The following is a 22,849-nucleotide window of genomic DNA, read 5'->3' as shown; positions in this document are numbered from 1 at the left end:
CACTGAAGCCCAGGTGGCAGCATCACAGATGTTGCGAATAGGAACACCCCTCTGCAGGGCAGTAGATGCAGCCAAGCCCCTGGTAGAATGGGCCCGCAAGCCAGCCGGAGGGTCCTTGCCCGCCAAGCGGTAACACTCCGAGATGGCCAAAATAATCCAGCGGGACAAAGTCTGTTTCGTCACAGCTTGCCCCAAGCGCTTACCAGCGTAACCAATAAAGAGTTGATCGTCCACTCTGACCCGGGACATGCGAGAAACATAAAAGCTCAAAGCTCTCCTAGGATCAAGCCTATGGAGCCTCTCCTCTTCCTTACCAGGATGCGGAGGAGGATAGAATGCCGGAAGAACAATCTTCTGGGCCAAATGAAATTCCGTCACTACCTTCGGAAGAAAAGAAGGACGAACTCGAAGGACAACCCTGTCCTTGTGAAATACAGTGAAGGGTGGCTTAACAGAAAGTGCCTGTAACTCACTCACTCTGCGAGCGGAAGTAACCGCAACTAAAAACACAGTTTTCAAAGTCAACAGCCTCAAAGGGCAAGAATGTAACGGCTCAAACGGAGCACCCATAAGAAACCTAAGAACAAGGTTCAAATCCCAACCGGGCACCAGGAAAGGCGACGGAGGGAACACATTAGTGAGCCCTTTCAGAAACTGTGAAATTAAAGGGATTTTAAAGTAAGAACATTCTTCAGATGAGCGCTTAAAGATGGACAGCGCCGCCAGGTAACCCTTAACGGTACCCACTTGCAAGCCCCTGTGGGCCAAAGAAAGCAAAAAGGACAGAACCATGGGGATGTCACATGCAAAAGGATCCACATTCTGAACTCTGCACCAGTCGCAGAACTTACGCCAACGGCAACGGTACAGAGACTTAGTTGCGGGCCTTCGGGCCGAAAGCAACACCTCCATCACGTCTTCAGGGAGGTCCCAATCCTTATACCTCAACCTTTCAGAAGCCAAGCGTGAAGGTTGAGGGATCCGACCTCTGGATGGAGAACCTGACCCCCCTCCCGTGAGAGCAGATCGTCTCGGTAGGGAAGACGACGTGGAGGGCAGATGGACAAGTCGAGAAGGTCCGGGTACCACGTCCTCCGAGCCCACGCCGGAGCAATGAGGATCATCCGGGAACCGAACTTCCGTAACCTCCGCAGCACTTGCGGGATGACGGGGACCGGAGGAAACGCGTACAGCAGCGGGAACGACCACTCCACCACGAACGCGTCTCCTAAGGCTCCTCTTGGAGGAAATTCCCGCGAGCAAAACCTTTCGCACTTCCGGTTGACACTGGAGGCAAAGAGATCCACTTGAGGGGTCCCCCAAAGGGCGAAGATCTCCAGGAGAATCTCCTGAGCCAACTCCCACTCGTGAGAGATCGTGCTCTGCCTGCTCAGAGCGTCCGCCGTCACGTTCTCGACTCCGGCCAGATGAACTGCCGAGATCGAAACTTCCTGCTGGATGGCCCAGAACTCGAGCTGCATCGCCTCCCTGCACAGAGGAAGTGACCCTGCCCCCCCCCCTTTTTGTTGAGGTAGTGCATGGCCACTGTGTTGTCCGTCAGGATCAGGACATTCTTCCCTCGCACAGTCGGCAGAAAAGCCCTCAGGGCTAGCCTGACGGCCCTCAGCTCCAACAGATTGATATGGAGTCTGGACTCCGACGGAGACCAACGACCGCTGACTGTCAGCCCGTTGGCATGAGCTCCCCATCCCGTGAGGGATGCATCCGACACGATCGTCACCTCCGGCCAGGGAAGCCAAAACGGAGCCCCCTTCATCAAGTTGCCTTCGACGGCCCACCACAGAAGGTCCCGGGCGACCGAGGGCGGCACCTGAATCGGGTCCGACATCCTGCCGGAGGACTGCGACCATTGCATCTTGAGTGCCCACTGCAAAGATCTCATTCGCAGGCGAGCCTCTGGCACCAGAAGAATGCAGGATGCCATGAGGCCGAGCAACCTCAAGAACTCGAACGCTGGGAGCGTCTGGGCATGCTGAAACTTGCGCACCATCTGCTGAATGTGAAGAGCCCTCACCTGGGGAGGAAAACACTGCCCCATGAAGTGTCGAGCACTGCTCCGATGTACTGGAGCCTCTGCGTTGGCGTCAAATGGGACTTCTTTAAATTGAGGGAGAAGCCCAGCCTGTGAAGGGAGTGGCAGGCGACGGACAGATGATCCAGGACCTGCTCGGGAGAGCTCCCCCTGATCAACCAATCGTCCAGGTAGGGGTAGACGTGAATCCCCCCTTGCCTGAGATGCGCTGCCACCACCACCATGAGCTTGGTGAAAACCCTCGGGGCGGAGGTCAAACCGAACGGCAGGACCCGAAACTGAAAGTGCGAGTCGCCAACCGCGAACCTCAGGTACTTCTTGTGCTTGGGATGGATCGGCACATGGAAGTAAGCATCCTTGAGGTCGAGTGACACCAACCAGTCCTGAAGCTGAAGGGCCTGGAGGACTTGAGAGAGAGTAACCATCTTGAACTTGTCCTTCCTGAGGAGTTTGTTCAAACCGCGCAAATCCATGATGGGTCTCAATCCCCCGTCTTTCTTGGAAATCAAAAAATAAGGGGAATACCATCCCTTGTTCCTCTCCGCTACAGGCACCAGTTCTATGGCGCCTTTCTCCAGCAGGGCTTGAATTTCCTGCGCAAGGAGCGGATCCGGACACTTCAAAGAGAGGTTCCCCGGTGGATTGTCGCGAGGCCTGTGCCGAAAGGGAAGACAGTAGCCGTGGGTTATGATCTCCAGAACCCACACATCCGAAGTAATGGCACGCCACTCTACAAGATGCTGCGCCAGCCTTCCCCCAACCGGCGAACCATGGGACAAGGCCTCATGACTGAGTAGGAGCGGCTGCGGCGTTACCTGAGGGCAAAGAGGCAACTGCCCGAGCGGCCTTGGCACCACGGGTACCCTGTCGTCCACCTCTGGTACCCCTGCGTTGGCCCCTTTGACTGCCAGCTCCTCTCGCCCTACCAAAGGACGAGTAATAGCGAAAGGAGCCACCCCTCCACTGCTGTCCCCTAGGACGAAAAGGCGGAGGTTGGCGAACTGCAGCGCCCAACGACTTCGCTGCAGCTTTTGAGGTCTGCAACCTCTCAAGGCTCTCGTCAGCCTTGCTGCCAAAAAGATGTTCACCATCAAAGGGCATGTTGAGGAGCCGGGACTGCACATCAGGAGCAAACCCCGACTTCCGCAACCACGCAAACCTGCGTATCACGGTGCTCGCCGCCATGGACCTACTGACGCATTCAGCTAAGTCCAAACCCGACTGAACGGACTCACACATGGCATCCTTACCATCCTGGACCAAAGCAAGGAAACCAACCCGTTCGTCCCCTTCGGGAATATGTTCAGCCGCTAACGCAACACAGTTCCACAGAGTGTGCGTGAAACGTGACAAGGCACAAATGGAGTTGGCCGCCTGAAGCGCCATACCACCAGAAGAAAACACCTTCTTCGCCCAGCCATCAAAACGTTTGTCGTCCCTATCAGGAGGGATGGTAGGGTACGACGCCTGCTTTGCCGGGGCCGTGGCCGCCTGCACCACCAAACTTTCCGGAGTGGGGTGCCTGGTCAAGTAGCAGGGGTCGCCACTGGCTGGACGGTATTTCCGCGACAAGGATCTGCCCACTGCCGGGAGACTCTCCGGAGCAGTCCAAGCCGCCGCCACCCTACGCTGTAAAGCCATATGGAATGGCAGAACCGGGTCAGATGGGGGACCAACATCAAGGATGTCCGTCAGATCATCCTGCACAAACTCCCCTGGGGGAGCAGACCATCCCAGATACTCAGACACCCTAGCCATAAGGCGCCGGTATGAGGAATCGGCATGGGAGCCAGGCTCAGGCCGACCAAATTCCACCTCCGGAGAGGTGTCCAGACCACTAGCATCATGCAGCGACTGCCTCAAATCGTCAAATTGACTATGGCCCGAGACAATGTCATCCGGCACCTGATCAGGAACCAGGCCAACCGAATCCTCATCCGCCTCCGAAATATAATCCAAGTGGTGGAAAGGCACCTGAGAGTGCCTGCTCTTAGCCAGAGCCTTCCTAGGGGGTACACCCGAGACACGGGGCACCTCCGACACGAAAGGCGTCGATGGCGTCGAGCGAATCGGCGCCGTCGTCGAGAAAACCGGCAACGGCGCCGAGAGGATCGACGTCGAGGAAATCGGCGTCGACGTCAGATGCAGCGCCTCCAATATCGGCGGCGTCGACACAGCCCTCGAAGCCGGAGCCCCGAGCGTGTCTCTCGACGACCTGAACGTCGACGGCTTCGACGACTTCCTCGGAGCCGGAGCTTCGAGAAAGCCTGTCGACGCCCTCGACGCCTCAGACGTCGATGTCTTCCTCGAAGACATCACAGGTGCACACGGTCTCGATCGCGTCGAGGACCGGGACCTGGAACGGGTACGGCGAGAACGAGCCTCCTTGTCCGAACGGGACCTCTCCCGTGACTCGTGCCGACCACTCTTGCGAGCGGCGTCTCTCGACCTCACACGGCCGACCCCACTCGGGGGCGCGGACGGTTGAGTACCCTGCGACTCAAGAATCGCCAACATTTTCTTCCCAAAGGAAGCCCATTCCTCCGGCGTCGCACGGCTGGTGGGATAACCGACGTGCCGGGCAGAGTCCTCGGAAGAGGACCTGGAAGGCGACCGGTGACGGCGCTTCCGAGAACGCCTCGAAGAGGCAGAGGAGTGGCGAGACCGACTCCTAGAAGAAGACCGACGAGACCTCCGACGATGACGCGGAGAGTCACCCCTCGAATCATCCGTCGAAAGCCCCGCCAACTTCGACTTCCGGGGCTTGGACACCCGACCTACCGACAATTTCTTCTTACGTTCGCGTAAGGCCTTGGAAGTGAGCGACAGGCAGTCGACACAGTCATCCGTGTCGTGGGCCTCCCCGAGGCACCAGAGGCAGGCGTCGTGCGAGTCAGTCACCGACATCTTGGACCCACACACCCCGCACTTCTTGAAGCCCGGACGCGGGGTTGAAGACGAAGTGGAAGACATCGCTGCGAAGGAATATTCACAAACGAACAGGCTCGAAGAACCAGAAAGAACAGAACTCCAAAGAGTCGAGGCTAGAACCGAGAAACACGAAGCAACACGTTCGCGGAAAAAACGGAACTGAGGCTACTGGCGTCGTGCGTCCTGCTTATCACATCGGATGACGTCGGACGTCGGAGGAGGTCCTCGACGGCGGCGCATCGACGTCATCGACGCAGGACGCAGACGCCGAAAAAGTTTCCGAAGCAGCACAGCTGTGGTGATTACTGTCATAGATATGGAATACGTCGGAGGACCCAATCCCCTCGAATTATCAATCTGTAAACTAGACCAAATCATAAAACCCATCAAATCATCCCATTACCCCAACAGCTCGAGTTCCTAGGTACCATTAGAGTCTCTGGTTTTGCCCTAGTGCCAAAGTCACTGCTGCCAAGTGCCTTGAAACTATATGTTGACTTGTGCGTCACCTCATTCCACAATACCTCTTCCTTTCTCCAACTGTGAAAATGGCAATATCTATGTACCATTTTATTTGCGTTGCAGTACATGACTTAATTTCCCTACTGTATTCAATGTATTGCACAACTTCATTTGCCAAAGTATTGGGCGACTTATTCTTCCCAAATGCATTTTCCTCTGTCACCTGCACTGTGTGGTTGGGGGGGTCGGGGGTGGCGTTGTGGACCCAAGCCATGATCAGTCAACAAGGAACCAGTTCTATATGTTGCTCAGCTGCAGCCTAGAACCCCTTTCAACTCTTCCCCACCCTATAAGTAATCTCCTGCTTTGTGGCTCCAGCTCCTCTGAAAAGCGAGCAAAACTGAAGACCTTTTTCTACCTTCCATCATATGCTTGCTGTATATTTCTGTCAAGTGCCCTGTGTGTGAATTTTGCCCTGTATTCACTGTGCTTGGTCCCCACATTGCCTGATCACTATATTTATATATACAGGTGGTGGTGGGGGGGGGGGGGGGGAGGGAGGATCGGGGGGAGAGGGTGGGCTCTGGCAGGCCCACCCTGTATCTATCCCGAGTCCCCAAGCTAGTCCCTGCTTCCGGAACCTCCTCCATTCCCTACTCCAACAAATCACCTTCCCAACTGCCTTCCATTGTATCCTACAATTAACTTCCACACCTCTGAGCTCAACTCCCCTGACCTGGCAATCACAACATGTCCTAGCAACAGCCAAACAAACACTCCTGGGTGGGGAGGAGGCTTACCCTGGAGGGTGTTAGAGCAACACTATGTATCCCGGCAACAGCCAAACAGACTCCTGAATGAGGGGGGGCTGGTCCTGGAAATAACCATGGCAACACTTGACCAAACAAACACTTTCCTGGGTGAGATGTTATCCCTGCAGTGGGTGGGAACAAAAGCCATATATAAGGCTGGGGGTCTTTCCTTGGCTGCTGGTGGGGTGGTGTGCCAACGTGGGTTGGGGCAGAGACTGCAGAAGCCCTTCTGGCAGGTACCCTCCCCCCACCACTGTCTGGCCTTATCCTTTCCCCTGGTTCCCCTTCCTCCCAAAACCTGTTCTGCTCCATTTTCCACCAGTGAGTCTCCTGGCCTCCGTCCCTTCTTCCCCTGCTTCTCTCTCCTGGTCTCTCAGCCTCGTCTCCCCCGCCTGCCTTTGCGCCTCCCTGTTATGGTCTGCTTCTCTGTCCCCCTTGCATCTCTGTGTCCATCTCCCTGTGTCTCTGTGCCTACCCCTCTTGATTTTCCCCCTCGCCATCTCAACCAGCCCCAGTCTCCAACCCTTCCCTTCCCTTCCCTTCCTCCCTTGGTGCCCCCCCCCCAGTGCATCCAAAGGTACTCTCCAAGCCCCTGGTTCCACGTCAGTGGGTGTGCCTAGCTAGTCCAGTGTGTCCAATGTATCCTCCTGGCAAAGAGCTTACTCCTCTTCGTGTAATAGATGCATTCCTTGTCTCTACAAAGATTTTGGTGCCTTCATTCTGTTCACACTTTTCCATGTAACCTGCCTGTTATTACCAGAGGGGGGGGGGGGGGGGGGGGGGGGGAGAGTGAGTGTCCATCTGCAAACACAACACACCACCACGGTCTGTTGACTCCCTGGTCCAAAACGGTGGCTCTGACTGGGGTCTCCAACACTGCCTCCCCCATTTTGCCTTGCCTCCCACTTCCACACAACGCGCATTTGGGTTTATTTTAAATTCTTTCCTTGGCCCAATATCCATCCCTTCCCATCTTGATGCCTCTTCTTCCGCTCCCCTAAACAGACTAACTGTAATTACATCCTGCCACACCCCACCCCTAGTTCTTTTCTCCGTCACCACAGCACTACAGAAATCAAAGAAAACTGAAATCACAGGTAGGAGGAAACCTATGTAAAGGAACTCCTGCACCAGTAAAGGAGGTAGAAATCGACAGTTCGATCCACATACTTCACTTTCATTACATCGATGGCAAAAAATAAGTTGTGTGGCGTAGATAGAGTCCACAACCAAATATCCATGACAAACTTGCAGAGATGGTCATTGACCGTCTCTGCTCTTGGAAGAACAAGATCATGATGTCCGTTTATCAAGCAAACTGTGGCAAGCCAGAACTCGGAGGACATATTTTAACGTAGTTTTATTCAAATGAAAAGAAAATGCCTCAATGACCCCATTACTAAAAGGCGGTTCCCTTCCTAACAAAACTAGGGTGCTAGCCCATAGTCAAAATAAAAATGTAGTCCTTGGTCCAAACCCTTTCCACTAACCTGGCCCTACCACTTAGCAAAATGTAAAAGAAAACTGGCGAGTGCCACGCAATCCTGGTTCTTCACAAAGGGCTCTATGAGTTTCCCCAGGAACCCCTCCTGGATCTGGATCCAATAGTTCAGAGTAAATAACAGTTCTACTCAAAGAAACCAGTTCTTGTCAGTTTATCAAAAGTTCCTCAAAGTTCTCCAAAGTTTGAAAGTCTCTAGTTCCAGGAAAAACAAAATGTCCAAATTTCTTTAGGTGAGGGCTTTTCTCCTGGACCCCTTCCACCCACTTGGTCGATCTCTCCACACTTTGATCAACCTTTCAAGTGTCTGTGTTCCCGTGAGATCTGCTTTTCACTCTGTTTATCATGCTCCTGTGGCTCCTTTAGGGTCCCCTGAACCAATATCTAACTTAGTTCTTTAGGGTTCTGAGGACACCGCTCTACTTCTGGTTCACATAGTTTTCTTGGGTCCCTGCAACCGTTAAAGGTTTATGCTGCTCGGGTTCCCCGTAACCCTTCTCCTAGTCTCATGCTGTTGCTTCTGTCGGGTCCCTGTGATCCTTGTATGGGGGAGCAGAGGTGGAAAAGGGACAAAAACAAAGTACCACACCACAAAGGCAGTGCACTCTAGAGGCAATCAAGCACACACAAACAGATTGGAACTCACACTAAAGACAGGTCAGTCCCTCCAAAAGAACCCCAAACAGGCAGCAAGCTCCTTACCAGGTGCTTTATGTACAGGGTGCCTATGGATTACTAACAGGAAGGTAGGGCAAGGCAGTAGCAAATGAAGTTGTGAGAACAGGAAAAAGGACAAACAGACAACGGATTACACCACAAAACCAGTGGACTCTAGGCAATCCAGCAAAAAAAAAAAAAAAAAAAAGAATTGGAAATCACACTAAAACACAGGTAAAACCCTCCAAAAGAACCCCAAACAGGCTGTTGAAAATATAAAAAGGAAATAATTAAAACAGGTGGCAAGTGATTATCGCTTAGCACAAAGTAGATAAGAAAACCATTTGAGGAGATGAAAAGTGGATGTGCTATGACAGCAAAAATAAAATTAAAAAAGGATAAAGTCCCATCACAGAGCGTGAATCCCATCATGCTCATTGCACGATGGAGGAGTGGCTGTAGAACCTATTGGCTCAACTTCCCATAATTACCTCCAAATCACAAAGCGCCTAGAGCTTCTTGATTAGCAAAATAATCTGAGAACAGTGGATTAGAAAAGTTAAGGTAATACTTTTACCAGCGGTACTATTTGTCCGTGTCAGTCTTGTTACCATTCTCAGTACTTTGACTCCCCAACTTACAGGTTCAATGGTCTGTAGTGCTTAAACACCAAGTCACCTGGGACTCATTTGCATTTGTCGAGCAAGATGAATAGGGCCCGATAGTGCAAAAAAGAACTTCACTGAGAGTGATGCGAACTTGATGGCAAATAAAGGCAACATACACTAGACCCCCAAAAGAATTATGGCTCTAGTTTCTCTGTTTCTGCACACAATACATCTTTTTCTGAGGAACCGGGTGCTAATGAAATCCAAACAAACTGTGACGAAGGTGAATGGACTCAGATCTACAATTGTAGTTTTCAGGCCTGTAACCATACAGACTCGTTTCTAGTGCTCATATCATGCGTGTAACTGTTCAAAAAGGTTTCGAATGTAAAGGAGCTGATCAAAAGCGGGAGGAGACTGTAAAACGTTGGGTAATATGCATTCCCATGAAGGACCCCCACATGTAGCCTTAATGATAGGAGTCTGTAATCGCGCCCACACCATCAAAAGGTAGTAAAAAAACCTGGGAGTCCTAACGGACAACGCACTAACCTTACAACCACAAGTAAACACGATAATTACGAAATGCTTCCTCCTCCTTCACTCAACAAAAAAGATCCTACCTTTCAAGTCCTTCACCAACAAAACACTGACAATCGCTGCCCTCATCATGTCAAGAATAGACTACACAAACAGCCTCTAACTCGGGATGCCGGACCACCACCTGAAGAAATTACAACGTATCCAAAATGCAGCAGCTAGAATCCTCCTCAAACTATCTAGAAGAGATCACATCACTCTAGCGTGAACAATTTTACATTGGCTCACAATCAAACATCGTATCACGTTCAAAACAATGTGCATAACACACAGGGCAACCAACTGACAGAGCAGAATTCCTACAAAAGACGCCAACAAGACTCCTCAGATAAAGCTGAGAAATCTGCCTGGAACCAAAACCATACGCCAGGAGAAAACTAGGGGTTCCTCTTTCTCTCACCTAGCGGCAAATAACTGGAACCACCTCCAAAAAGAAATATGAAATAAAGGCCACCTAAAATTTAGAAAACTACTAAAAACATGGCTCTTCCAACACCTCCGAACCAGACGGAAACAGCTGAAGCAACCAAACAGGAAATACAGAACAGGCTGACATAATCCATGTCGACACAGACAACACCTAGAACCGACCCAGGGAAACTCCGACAGCAGCAAGAGACAATGCTAGGTGGAACCGACCACGACCGACATCCTATCAGGACAGAACAATAGCAACCAATCCTAACACACCTCAACCACCAACCCTACCCACTCGGACAGGGCGTTGGGTACAGGTGTAGGTCACAAGTAGATTGATCAGAGAGGACTAGTTTGCACCAACCACAAACTAGGATGTAGGGGCTGGCCAAAAGGAAGCGAGAAATGCAAAAACTAGCTAACTCAACAAAATGACAGATGAGAGATGAGAGATAACCATGTCATGCCGAAACTAGACTACTGAGGCAAGACAAACTTAAATCCCAAACGAAAAATCATACAATGGACCTTGGTAGATGATTGGAGAAACGACTTGCATAACAAGTTGCACGTAACTCATTTAAAAAAACAATTGTATTCAAACAAATTAGCAATTCTTAACAATGTTTGCTCATAGAGCACATAAGTTAATTCATATCAATTACACATCAACCTATTCTTTCCACCATACATTCAAGCTTTCTATCATACACATCCAATGCACACTTATATACACAACATGGGTTATTCAAAAACCCTACAAAATCCTATCAACTTGTTGCCTCACACCTATGTCCACTATAAGTATATGTGAGTCAAATAGCACTCAGCTTATTTAACATCTACATGTGTTTCGGTCGTCATACAATGGCTTATTAATTTAGCCTGATCTTTATCGGCCATCTTCAGAATAAGGGTAGGTCTTGAATATTGCCTAGCCCAGGGGTGTCATCTGGTGGAAGATGTCTTCCAGCACAAATCGCCAATAATGCTTTATAGCAGTAGTGTCAACGGTGGATTTAATCCTCAATGCTCCAAGGATAGGTTTTGCAAGAAGCCTTCTATTTGGCAAGGTCTATTTCTTGAAGAGCGCAGCGGGTGTCGCAAATCTCCTTCATGCCTGGATCTCAGGATCACTTCCAGAATGTATCACGTGGTGCCGCTTGTCCTAAAGATCACAGCATGGAGTGGTGATCCATCAGATTTACTCGCTATCCTGGAGGGGGACTCCTCTGTGGACTTGTTTTTCAATTGTTTCCGTGGATGCGGCGGCGAGTGCATAATCCGAGTTGCCAAAAGGCCATCTGGCAACTCTGATTCCCTAACTGGGAACTACAAGGCTACTAAACAACCCTCCAAAAACTTCTCAAAACCTCACCCCTCTTACACTCAAACTAAACACAACCACACCTCTTAAACCGCAGCAACCAGCACGCACTTCACCACACCGCAACAGACTACACAGACCCTCACACAACAGACAGAGCAGGTACCACACTAAAAAAGCTCTGCGAACCGTGTTAACCGAACTGAAGCTGCCAACAATACATCACAGCCCCCTTGCTCCTCTCCAAAATGTGTCCTACTAACACGCCATAACCTACCCCCCTTTTCTTTCAGATCTGCCGAGGACCACTCCAGTGGGGATAGTGAGCGGTACAAATATCCTTTAACATTAACATCTTGAGAAACTGGAGTGTGGAGGAAAGCACACAATTACCCTGCAGTTCTGTGCAGAAACAAACTCACAGAATGGTCAACCCTGCATACTAATCCAAGACTCGGCAGAGCTGTAGTTCTCTTATCAGCAGCCCACAATAAGAGTTCTTAAATGTCTGCCATCAGTACAGAAATAGTCAGCGAAGAAGGCAGAGCGCGCGAAAGAGCGCGCGAGAGGAAAGATGCTGGAGCTGCGAGAGGAAAGATGCTGGAGCTGCGAGAGGAAAGATGCTGGAGCTGCGAGAGGAAAGATGCTGGAGCTGCGAGAGGAAAGATGCTGGAGCTGCGAGAGGAAAGATGCTGGAGCTGCGAGAGGAAAGATGCTGGAGCTGCGAGAGGAAAGATGCTGGAGCTGCGAGAGGAAAGATGCTGGAGCTGCGAGAGGAAAGATGCTGGAGCTGCGAGAGGAAAGATGCTGGAGCTGCGAGAGGAAAGATGCTGGAGCTGCGAGAGGAAAGATGCTGGAGCTGCGAGAGGAAAGATGCTGGAGCTGCGAGAGGAAAGATGCTGGAGCTGCGAGAGGAAAGATGCTGGAGCTGCGAGAGGAAAGATGCTGGAGCTGCGAGAGGAAAGATGCTGGAGCTGCGAGAGGAAAGATGCTGGAGCTGCGAGAGGAAAGATGCTGGAGCTGCGAGAGGAAAGATGCTGGAGCTGCGAGAGGAAAGATGCTGGAGCTGCGAGAAGGACAGCGCTGAGTGCGGCAGGAGCAGAGACTCTTCGCTCAAACTACCGAGGGGACCACCCAGAGAGTTCCCAAAGGAAGGGACTGGCCAGACCAGTCAGGGGGGCATTGAGGGAGCTGAGTAAGCTTGTGAAAACAAACTGTGCCAACTTGATAAACCCAAACAATTACATCCCCAAAAAGGCCAAAAGGGTGAAATGAATCCTGTGCAATATAAAAGTATAATAACAGCTCGAAGAGTAAAAGGGGATGAAAAAGAAGGCATACAAATAGATACAAACTTTATAAACCCACTAAGAACATCCCCAAAGAGCACAACTGGGGCATAATGGGGGGAGGATAGAGGGGGTTCTGAAATATATCACAAACCGTGTGAAGCAGATAAACACATCCCGTGGGACACAAGGGAATAGGAGAAGAGACAGACCAGCAGAAACAAACATTTAGAGTGCACCTAGGTGGGGCTGTACCTGGCAGGGGAGTATATGATGTCTGTTCTAGTAGACACTAGGTAACGAAGGAACAAGGATCCTGCCAAGCTAAAGGACCAGGACCTGGGACCCACCTCCAAACAAGAAAATGTATAATCAGTGGGCTGGAGTCCAAAACACAGATACCGTTGAGAGCAAGAGTGGTAGAAATCAAGTCTGGCAAGCGAGTAAACCAGACTTGATACAATATTGGAAAAGTCTATGAGGCGTTGGGCAGGTTAGTGAACCACCAGGCCTGACAGGAGACTGGGAAGTATCGTTTTGTGCTAGACTGGGGAAGAGTAATTCCCCAGAGGATTTTGAGGAACATTATTTTGTGAATAAGAGGTACCAGGAACCCAGGAAGAGGTTCCCCCCAGGAGAGTGGGTATCTGGGTTATCTTTAAGTTGACTGAGCTCATGAACATTGAACAGTATACATTCTTTTTGCAGAAGAACTGCGCTTTGGTGTCAGCATCCAGAATGGGAGACGTCTACTTCTGCAATTAAGAAGACACCCACATTTCCTTTAGTTACATTAAAGGAATAAAGGACGGAAATGGGTTTAGACAAAGGATGGTGGACATCTTTGTTCCGACATCCTGACGGGTCCATAGTATTTCTTTTTTTTTTTTTAGGGAGGGCAACCGTTCTTAGTGGTTGAGGACAGTTCAGCATTTCCCCAACCGCTTTTTCTTTCTGGTTAAATCAATGAAAGTCTTTAACCTAAAATAAATATGCCACCTGTATCTCGTCCATCTCCTTCTTTACCTTACAGTAGGTAAAGCAGACTTCCATCAGAACGATATGCTGTAAAACTAGTGGGGTTCATAATTGTTTCCCAGTCCAGGCTGTGCAGACCGCGGAAGAAGCCGCACTCTAACGGCGTCCGACTGAGTCACCCAGGACTCCATTCAGTCCAGCTCACCTGTACTCTTAACGACATTATCGTAACATGAAGACCACAAATTGTCTATTCAACTTCGAGTTGCACATCAAGGATCTCCCGGGACTGCTACACTGAGATTCAATGCAGCCCCCTAGGACTGTTTGCCGACACAGACGGTTTGGCCTGGATTTACTCCCTTGTACTAAAGACAGGAGTTTGTGGACTTTTACTTTATTGAATTGTCCACTGGGAAACATTACCTAAGCCTTCACACTGCAACGACAGCTTCTACTTGTCAGGTTTCATCTAGAGACCACCACGAATTGGGTTGTGGGCGTTTGTCCTCCCCAATCTGCATACTCCCCCTGAAGAAGTTCCTGAAATCAAACCCTAAGGATCATAGGAACTAAACATGTAGGGCAACTTTAGATACGAATGTGAAGTATCTTAACAAGTATTAGAAAAACTTTGAAAGGTGCACTTTCGGTATTTTTCGACTAAGGCATCTAGATTAGAGTCATTTTATAACAAAGGTGTCTGATTTTGTATATTGTGTGGTTTATTCTACCAAAGAATCAAGGTATAAATAGCCTGAAGACATTTATATGTATATATGTACACTTGATGTGATCAGAGTATCCAAGCGAGAGATACAGATCTATTGTGTATTTTGCACATTGTCAACTGTTTGGTGATTAACACTTAGTGACTAGTGCTCAAAAAGTGCTGTTAGTTTTTAGATGTTAGCTTTTATGTATCAGTTTTTGAACATTACATTTTGTATTAAAAAATATCCATTTTAGTAGAACTACCAATGAAGTCTGGTTGTATTTTCCGTGAACTTCCACTTGTCAATGCTTGAACTGTCTTGTAAATGTGATTCCCAGAGAACTGTATGTCCAAACCTATTATAGGCGTGGGAGCTTTGTTGTTTTTGTTCTTGCTCAAGACAGGTCAGGTTTGCTCCCTTGAAACCTTTAGTTTTACCCGATTTCCCTCCAGTTATTTCGGGTTCATAATTGTACCTAGACGGTGAGGTTCTGAGATATTGGTTTTATTATTTTCCATGTCATGTGTTTTTGTTTTAGGTGACCTTTGATTTCACCTGGTTATCTTCCTTCTTGGATGCCATTAGACATTCTCTTTGCCCTTTCTCTTTCCATCCCCTAGGTGCCCCAACCCGCCAAGGCTCTTTCCTATCAGAAACCTGATTCTTCTTTTATACCCACCTCTTGCTAGCACTTCTTTCCACTAACGGCTTTAGATATAGCTACCAGTTTTAAGATTGAAGGGTGAACTTGCGTCAATAGCCTCATGATTTTAGCACGTCACGGTGCATTCAACGGCTAGATGTCAACTATCTTAAAGGATCTACAGAATTTCTTAGTGGCATCCACTTATCTGGGGGAACTCTGCATCACCAATTTTAAAACCACCTGCCCTTGTGTCATTTGCAGTCACTGTCCTATGCAGGAATAACCTTTGCCAATTTCGCAGGTGCATGAAGCCACCTACTTGCAAGCATTTTCCCCCAACTTTCCAAAGGGCCCACTATCGTCCCACTTCTAGCCTTAGAATACTTTGGCAACATTCTTCCCCTTAGATTTCGGGATAATCTATTAGCATGTCCAGAAGATTTATAGCGAGATTATGTAAATCCTTTAAGGGATATGTTGCAGGGCTGTATGGCCATTTTAGGACGTAAAATTCAAATTCCTCTGCATGACAAACAGGGCTTTCTATGGATCTTCTTTATTTCTTAAAGTTTTTTTCTTTCACATCCTTGCTGTTTACCCACCCAATCTTCGCCTTATTTTCTTTCCTCCAGGTGCACCAATAGCTCGCTACCCCACATAGGCACAGTATGCCATTCCACAGACAAGCCTAGGCGATCTGAACCTACTATGGTGGTAATATGGTGCAGTATAAAAGCATAGACTCGGTGGGCTCCCATAAATGTCTTCCAAGTAAACATAACATATTCCTAATGTTCAGATATCCAGAGCACAAAGTTACTGCAAGGTCATGGAATGAACTACCAGTGGGAATTTTCCTCCGGCAAAAATCACAGCTCGGATTTATTAATTTTTTTCCACAAGAGCACCGGCCAATAGTACAACTGCTTATCGCAGGACACCGCAATTAAGCCACACGGTATGAAGTGAATGCTACACAAAATACATTGCATTACATAATTCAGTGAAAAGGGTGACCTTAAGCACACAGTTTTAGGCTTCGAAAGTTTAAGAGGCAGGCAACCATATACATTAGAATAGAGGAATTCTTGTCCCTAATGAGGGTACGTGAAAAACAATGGACACCTTTGCTTAAAGTGAAGAATGCAGTTGCAAGGAAGACCGATGTTCCCATAATTCGTACCACTAAAAAAGAAAATACAGAAGAGAAGAATTTGCCATTTTGAAACGAGAAGCACTTCAAGTGAAAGATATTTAAAAGTGAGTGATCTAAAGCACACAACATGAATAAAGTTGGCTGTGAATAAAACAAGTACTGCTCTAAAGGCAAAACACAGAACTGACAGAAAGAACACATTCTCAAAAGTCATTACTTTGCTTCGATAGCACGGATACCATAAAGATGCCATAAAGACCCGTCTAGATCAGTGTGTTAATGCACCTATTCGAGAGATGGAGCACATTCATCCTCCCAGGGATATAAAACATTCACAAGTTGGATCATGGTAAAACAATTTGGAGGGCTAAATATCGCAGTCTCTCCAATTTAGCGCCATGTAGGAAATTAATTATCTTAACTTACGGGTTCACTTACCTTGTTTTACAAGATGTATGTCACCTTCTTTCAATTTCTCCCACAACCCGTAACAGGTACTGTCCTTTAAACACTGAACCGTTCCATTCTCTGGGGAGATTCGACTTTCGCCATTTCCGTGGTCCTGCTGATATTGGTCCTTGAACGCGCATATCCTCTCCCCACTCTGAACAGCTGCATGAAAAAGGGAAATCATTTTATCAATAGTCTATCATAATTCACATACCAGGTATAGAAGCATGGAAACGGCTCGGTCTGGGCATTAATGCCATTACCAGAGACACTCAAGGCCACATCCAAGAACTTAAAGTGCAAAAATAGAATACAACTGCATCACAAAACACTTGCTAGGCATGGAATTGCCATCAGACAGTGCGTGAAAATCCAGAGGTAATTTTTAAAAATAAATATAGCCCTACACCTACGTGCAAATATCCAATTATGGGTTATCCTAAAAAGCACATTTTAAGTCCCCGTCTATAAAGCGTCCCTAACCAAAACTATAGTCCATAACCGGTTTAACAAAAAAACATTCCTCCAACTTTGCCTTTGTCTCACATGTTAAATAACCACTTATATTTCTGACAGTTGAACTTCCTCCTGGTTACATACCCCAATCAACCCCATACCTTTTTGTTTCCCATTCCTTTCACAAGCTCAAATAATAAACAAATTGTAGCTAAGGCTATGTGCAGTTAGCGGATTTTCAATGTATGTTTTTTCAGAAACTATAGTTAGTCTTTAAACTATCATATCTGCTCTGTACCTGTAAGCATAGCACCCAGATACCTAAGGGTTCGGCGTGCTTTATAAATAAACTAGGTCAACATGTCACAAATTTTCTATGAAGATGCGATTGACTGAGCTCTGCAACTGTCAACAGGACATTATCAGAACATTCAATACTAATGATTTTCTTAGTGTCGCAATTCTTTTTTGGTGAGTCACCCGCTCGTCGCCCTGTTCAGGTAATGCTAAAATAAAATTTTAAAAAAAAATAAGGTATAAAAAAAGACATACTTGCTTTGCCACAGGACCCTTATGTATGTGCATGAGAATGGCAAATGCTAGTTCTAAAACATGGATACTGTTAACGTATGCCTTATTTGTGACTCGCAATGGTCTTTCGATTGGACGTTCCTCCCACGTATTCCTCATCTTATGATAATTATCTCTCCAGCTTCAGTTGCTTCGGAATGATTTTCGACAGTGGGCACTGTGGGCAGTGTCGTCTAGTCGATGTCCCTCGAAGACCTCTGTTCAAAATCATCAGTATAAGTAGCGCACACACCGCCCGGTGGCTTCAGTTCTATTTTCCCCCTCCTGAAGAATTACTAGGCGTACCATAGACTCACAGAAAACGTAAAGTGTAATAACATGGCGGTGTAGGCTGGGAGGGGCGATGAGGAATACGTGGGAGTAACATCCAATCGAAAGAATATTGCCAGTGGTATCTTGTTCTTCAAATGGATTGTGTCCTCCCACGAATTCCTAATCTTATGATGGACTCCCAAAGCAGTATTAATCTGGAGGTGGGAGTACCAATTACATTTAGATCCAATCATGAACTGAATGAAGTACCGCTTTTGAAAAATGGCCTTCCTGACTGGAACGATGAATCCGGGCAGTAATGTCTTACGAAGGTATGGATAGACGACCAAGTGGCCGCTGAACAAATGTCACTGATTGGGACAACTCTTTCAAGAACAGCAGAGGTTGCCATGCCCCTTGTGGAATGTTCCCTTAGGCCTTCCGGTGGGTCCTTGCCAGCTAATCTGTAGCATTCGCCAATAGCCAGGATGATCCATCTGGATATGGTGTCTTTAGTAACCACAAGACCCAATTCGGGACCAGTATAGCCAATGAATAATTGGTCATCTTGGTGAAATTTAGCCATTTTGAATATATAAAAACAGAGCCCTTTTTTGATCCAGTCTATGCAACCTCTCCTCCTTTCCTGGATGGGGAGGTGTATAGAAAGTTGGTAAGGTAATTTTTTGTGACAAGTGGAAGTGGGAGACTATCTTCGGTAAAAAAAGAAGGCTTTACCTTCAGAATGACCTTGTCTTTACGGAATACTGTGTGTGGAGGTTTTGCAGTAAAGGGCCTGCAACTCGCTTACTCTGCGGGCTGATGTTACTGCAATAAGCAAGACTGTGTTTAATGTTCCTTAAAGGGCATGAGTGTAAAGGCTCAAAGGGAATGCATGCTAAAAACGAACACTAGATTGAGGTCCCATACAGGGACATTGAATGGAACTGGTGAATATACATTAGTAAGGCCTTTCAAGAATTGATCAGAGGGATCTTAAAATATGAATAATCCTCTGTAGAGAGGATAAGAATGGAAAGCGCCACTAGTAACCCTTAATTGTTCCAATCTGGAGCCCCAGATTTGCCAAATGAAAAAAAAGGAAAGCACTGTAGGTGTGTCGCATAGAAAGGGATCCACATTCACCAGTTGCTGAACTTCTTCCAATGGCAAAAGAATTTTGTTGCTGGCCTTCTAGCCGAAAGTAAAATCTCCATTACATCATCCGGGAGGTCCAAGTCCTTGTATCTCAGCCTTTCTGAAACCATGAGTGCAGGCCGAGTGTCTTGACCTCTGGGTAGAGAACCCGAACTTCCTCTTGCGAGAAAAGGTTCTCTACTTGTGGAAGACGTATTGGAGGGCAGATGGACATGTCCAGAAGGTCCGGGTACCACATCCTCCTGGCACAAACAGGGGCAATGAGGATCATGGGTTTCCCGAACTTTCTCAACCTCCTGATCACGTGAGGAACACTCATGGGAGACTATGCTCTGCTGCGCAGCGCCTCCACTGCAGTGATCTGCTCTCCGGCTGGGTGAAGTGCTGATAGATTGGTTGCTTCTTACATCACCCAGAACCAGAGCTGCATTGCCTCCTTTCTTGTTGAGGTAGTACACGGCCACTGTTGTCCGTCATTAGGAAATTATTTCCCCATACAGACGGCAGGAAGGCCTTCAGCGCTAGTCGGATTGCCCTCAGCTCAAAAAAGGTTGATTATGTAGTAGTTTGGACTCCAATGGAGACCAACGACCGCTGATTGTCTTATCGTTGGTGTGGACTCCCCACCCAGCGAGTGAGGCGTCCGTCACTGCCGTTATCTCCGGCCATGGCTGCCAAAAAGATTCCCCTTTGAGAATGTGGTCTTTGCAAGTCCACAACAGGAGGTCCTGAGCAACTCTGTTCAGAACTTGTAGGTGGTCTGACATTCTGCCTGAGCACTGGGACCACCAAGTCCTGAGAGCCCAATGGAGGGATCTCATTCTCAGGCGAGCCTCTGGCACCATGAAAATACAGGATCCCATGCAACTGAGCAACCTCAGAAAATCGAAGGCCGGAAGATGCTGGGCACTCGAATTTGGTAACCATCTGCAGAATGTGTGGAGCTCTCACCTTTGGTAGCGAGGCTTTCCCCGATGAAGTATCCAGTACTGCCCCAATAATTTGGAGTCTTTGGGATGGTATCGAGTAAGACTTCTTGTAATGGAGGGAGAAGCCCAGTTTGAGAAGAGAGTGGCAGGTTACATAGATGTTCCCGGACCTGTTCGGGTGAATGAGCCCTGATCAGCCAATCGTCTAGGTAGGGTTAGAGGTGAATCCCCCCCCCCCCTCCTGAGACTTGCTGCCACCACCGCCACCAACCTGGTGAAAACCCTCGGGTGGAGGTCAGTCTAAATGGAAGAACTCGAAACCGCAAACCTCAGGTACTTTGTGTTTGTGATGGATAGGCAAATGAAAATAAGCATCCTGAAGGTCCAATGATACCAACCAGTCTCGCAGTTGGAGAGCCTGAAGGATCCGAGAAAGGGTAACCATCTTGAACTTATCCTTCCTGAGGAACTTGTTCAAGTTTCTCAAGTCCAAGATGGGTCTCAATCATCCAACCTTTTTGGAGATCAGAAAGTATGGGGAATACCAACCCTTGTTCCTTTCCACTACAGTTACATGTTCTATTGCACCTTTCTCTAGCAGGGTCAACATTTCCTGCACAAGGAGCCAATCCGGAAATTTTGAAAGTCGTTCCCCCGTGGATGATCCAGAGGCCTTTTTTGAAAAGGAAGGCAGTAACCTTGGGCCACAGTTTCCAGTGCCCAAGCATCTGAAGTAATGCCTTGCCATTCGTTCAAATGCTGAGGAAGTCTGCCTCCTACCGGGGTCTTGTGAGTCAAGGCCTCAGAGTGGTTTAGAGGTGGCTGAAGATAAGGCTGCCGCTGCTTAGGCGGACTTAACACCTCTCCCTCGTCCACCACAAGGGAATCTTCTCCGACCTCTTTGACCCGCTTGTCCTCTTCCAAATGAGGAGTAGAATCAAAAGGACTTACCCCTCCAGGAAGATGAGCCTGAATATGGTTGATGAGGCCGTCTAATGGCGCTAAAGGATTTAGCTGCCGCCTTTGAGGTCTGCAGCTTTTCCAAACCCTCATCCGCCTTGCTGCCAAACAGCTTTGAGCCATCAAAGGGCATGTTGCATAGTCTGGTTTGCACATCTGGTGCAAACCCGGACTTCTACAACCACGCAAATCTGCGTAACACTGTGCTAGCTGCCATGGATCTGCTGATGCTTTCTGCAGTAGCCAAACCTGACTGAAGACATTCACCCATTGCATCCTTACCAGCCTTGATTGGCAGGAAGCCATTTCTTTCCTTCCGGGATTGTGGTCAGTCGCCATTGCAACACAGTCCCAGAGGGTAAACTTAAATCTAGATAATGTGTAAGTCACATTTGTCGAATTCCATGCCATACTACCCGCAGTGAAAACTTGCTTCGCCCTGGCATCCACTCTTATCATCCATGCCAGGAGGGATGGATGGGTAAGCTCACTGCCTGGTACATGTAGCAGCCTGAACCACCAAGCTTTCTGGTGTGGGATGCTCAGTGGGATACTTCGGGTCACTGCGGGCTGGTCTGTACTTCCTTGCAAAGTTTGCAGAGACCCTTTTCTGTAATGCCATGTGAAAGGGCAAATTTGGGTCTTTGGGAAGACCCAGGTCAAAGATGTCCGTCATGTCATCCTGCTCAAAAGATGGAGTAGGCTTACTCCATCCTAAAAATTCAATAACCTTTCCCATAGGTTTTCTGTATGAGTCAGCATGCTCAGTTGAGTCTGGTTTGCCAAACTAGCTCTGGCGAGGTATCCAACCCACTGGCTGGCAGGTTATTGTATAAATCTTAGCCTGGACTCATCAGATATTAGTTGTTCTGGCACATTAGGGGTGCCAAAATGTAGTCCAAAAGGTGGTGTTTTGTCATCAGAAGGAGGTTCCTCCTCATATGGCTGACAGACTTAATATAGTCCTTTTTAGGTAAAGGTTTGTAAACCTTTTCCTGTACTACTACAGGCTTCGACAATGTCTAAGTAGTGGTAGTCGATGATGATCGTTTGAAATCAGTGCCAATTTAGTAGACAGTCGGCAAAGTCATCTAAGTTGTCGACTTCTTGTGCTTCTTCGATGGACCCCTAGATGACTAGGTTCCCGACTCGAAGGCCTCCGTGATTTGTCAGATCGAGAAGTTTCTCGATGCAAAACCAGCTTCAAGCTCGGTTTCTAAGATTTAGTCGTCGACTTCCCTATTTCCTTATGAGGAGCAACTGGGCCATGGCTTTTCTGCTTGTCCTTCAAGTAGGTCAAGGCCGCATTCTCGAAGATGCAAAGCATTTCACTACAAAAAGCATCCAATTTAGCAGGGGAATCTAATTTTGTAGGACACCTGATTAATTCAGTTGAGGAATCACTGATGGTCGAAGGTGACCTGTGACGCCTCTTCTTGGTCTTCGAAGACTAAGAATGGCGCAATAGACTTCTCGATCTCGACAGTTTGATTTTTATGCGCTGGGAAGAATCCCTCGACTCATGGGTCTTTTTTGACCTCTTCGAAGGGGACTTTGAAGGTAACCTCCCCAGCACCAATTTACCTTTACGCTCCCTGAGAGCCTTCTCGGTCATCGCATGACACGAGTCACAGTCAGAGATACAGTGCCCGGAATGCAGTCACCACAGACATATGCGGTGGGGGTCGGTGATCGACACCTTCGACCCACAGTCCTGGCACTTCTTAAAGCCCGACTTCGGCGTCAATGAGTCAGCCAAGCAGACATTTTTCAAACGAAAATCACTATTTTCACAGAAGCGCGCTGTAATTCTCTTGTAGCATTAGCTCCGAAAAAAATTTGAACTGAAGCCAACGGGGGTGCTGCGTGCGCTACTTATACTGATGACATTGACTGTCGA

At 48.1% G+C, this 22,849-nt stretch overlaps 1 protein-coding gene across 1 annotated transcript in view; it reads right to left on the bottom strand.

The window, feature by feature from the left end:
- The window catches only part of BMPR2 (bone morphogenetic protein receptor type 2), a 696,097-nt gene that overhangs the window by 516,441 nt on the left and 156,807 nt on the right, over positions 1-22,849 (bottom strand). The window contains exon 2 of the mRNA XM_069615513.1: positions 16,592-16,765. Coding sequence (XP_069471614.1) covers positions 16,592-16,765 — 174 coding nt within the window. The remainder of the gene's footprint in view (positions 1-16,591; positions 16,766-22,849) is intronic.

Source organism: Ambystoma mexicanum, chromosome 9, assembly GCF_040938575.1.
Source record: "Ambystoma mexicanum isolate Mex_15411 chromosome 9, UKY_AmexF1_1, whole genome shotgun sequence".
NCBI classification, from domain to species: domain Eukaryota; kingdom Metazoa; phylum Chordata; class Amphibia; order Caudata; family Ambystomatidae; genus Ambystoma; species Ambystoma mexicanum.
The sequence above is the reverse complement of the archived record's forward strand: the minus strand, read 5'-3'. Positions and strand labels throughout refer to the sequence as shown.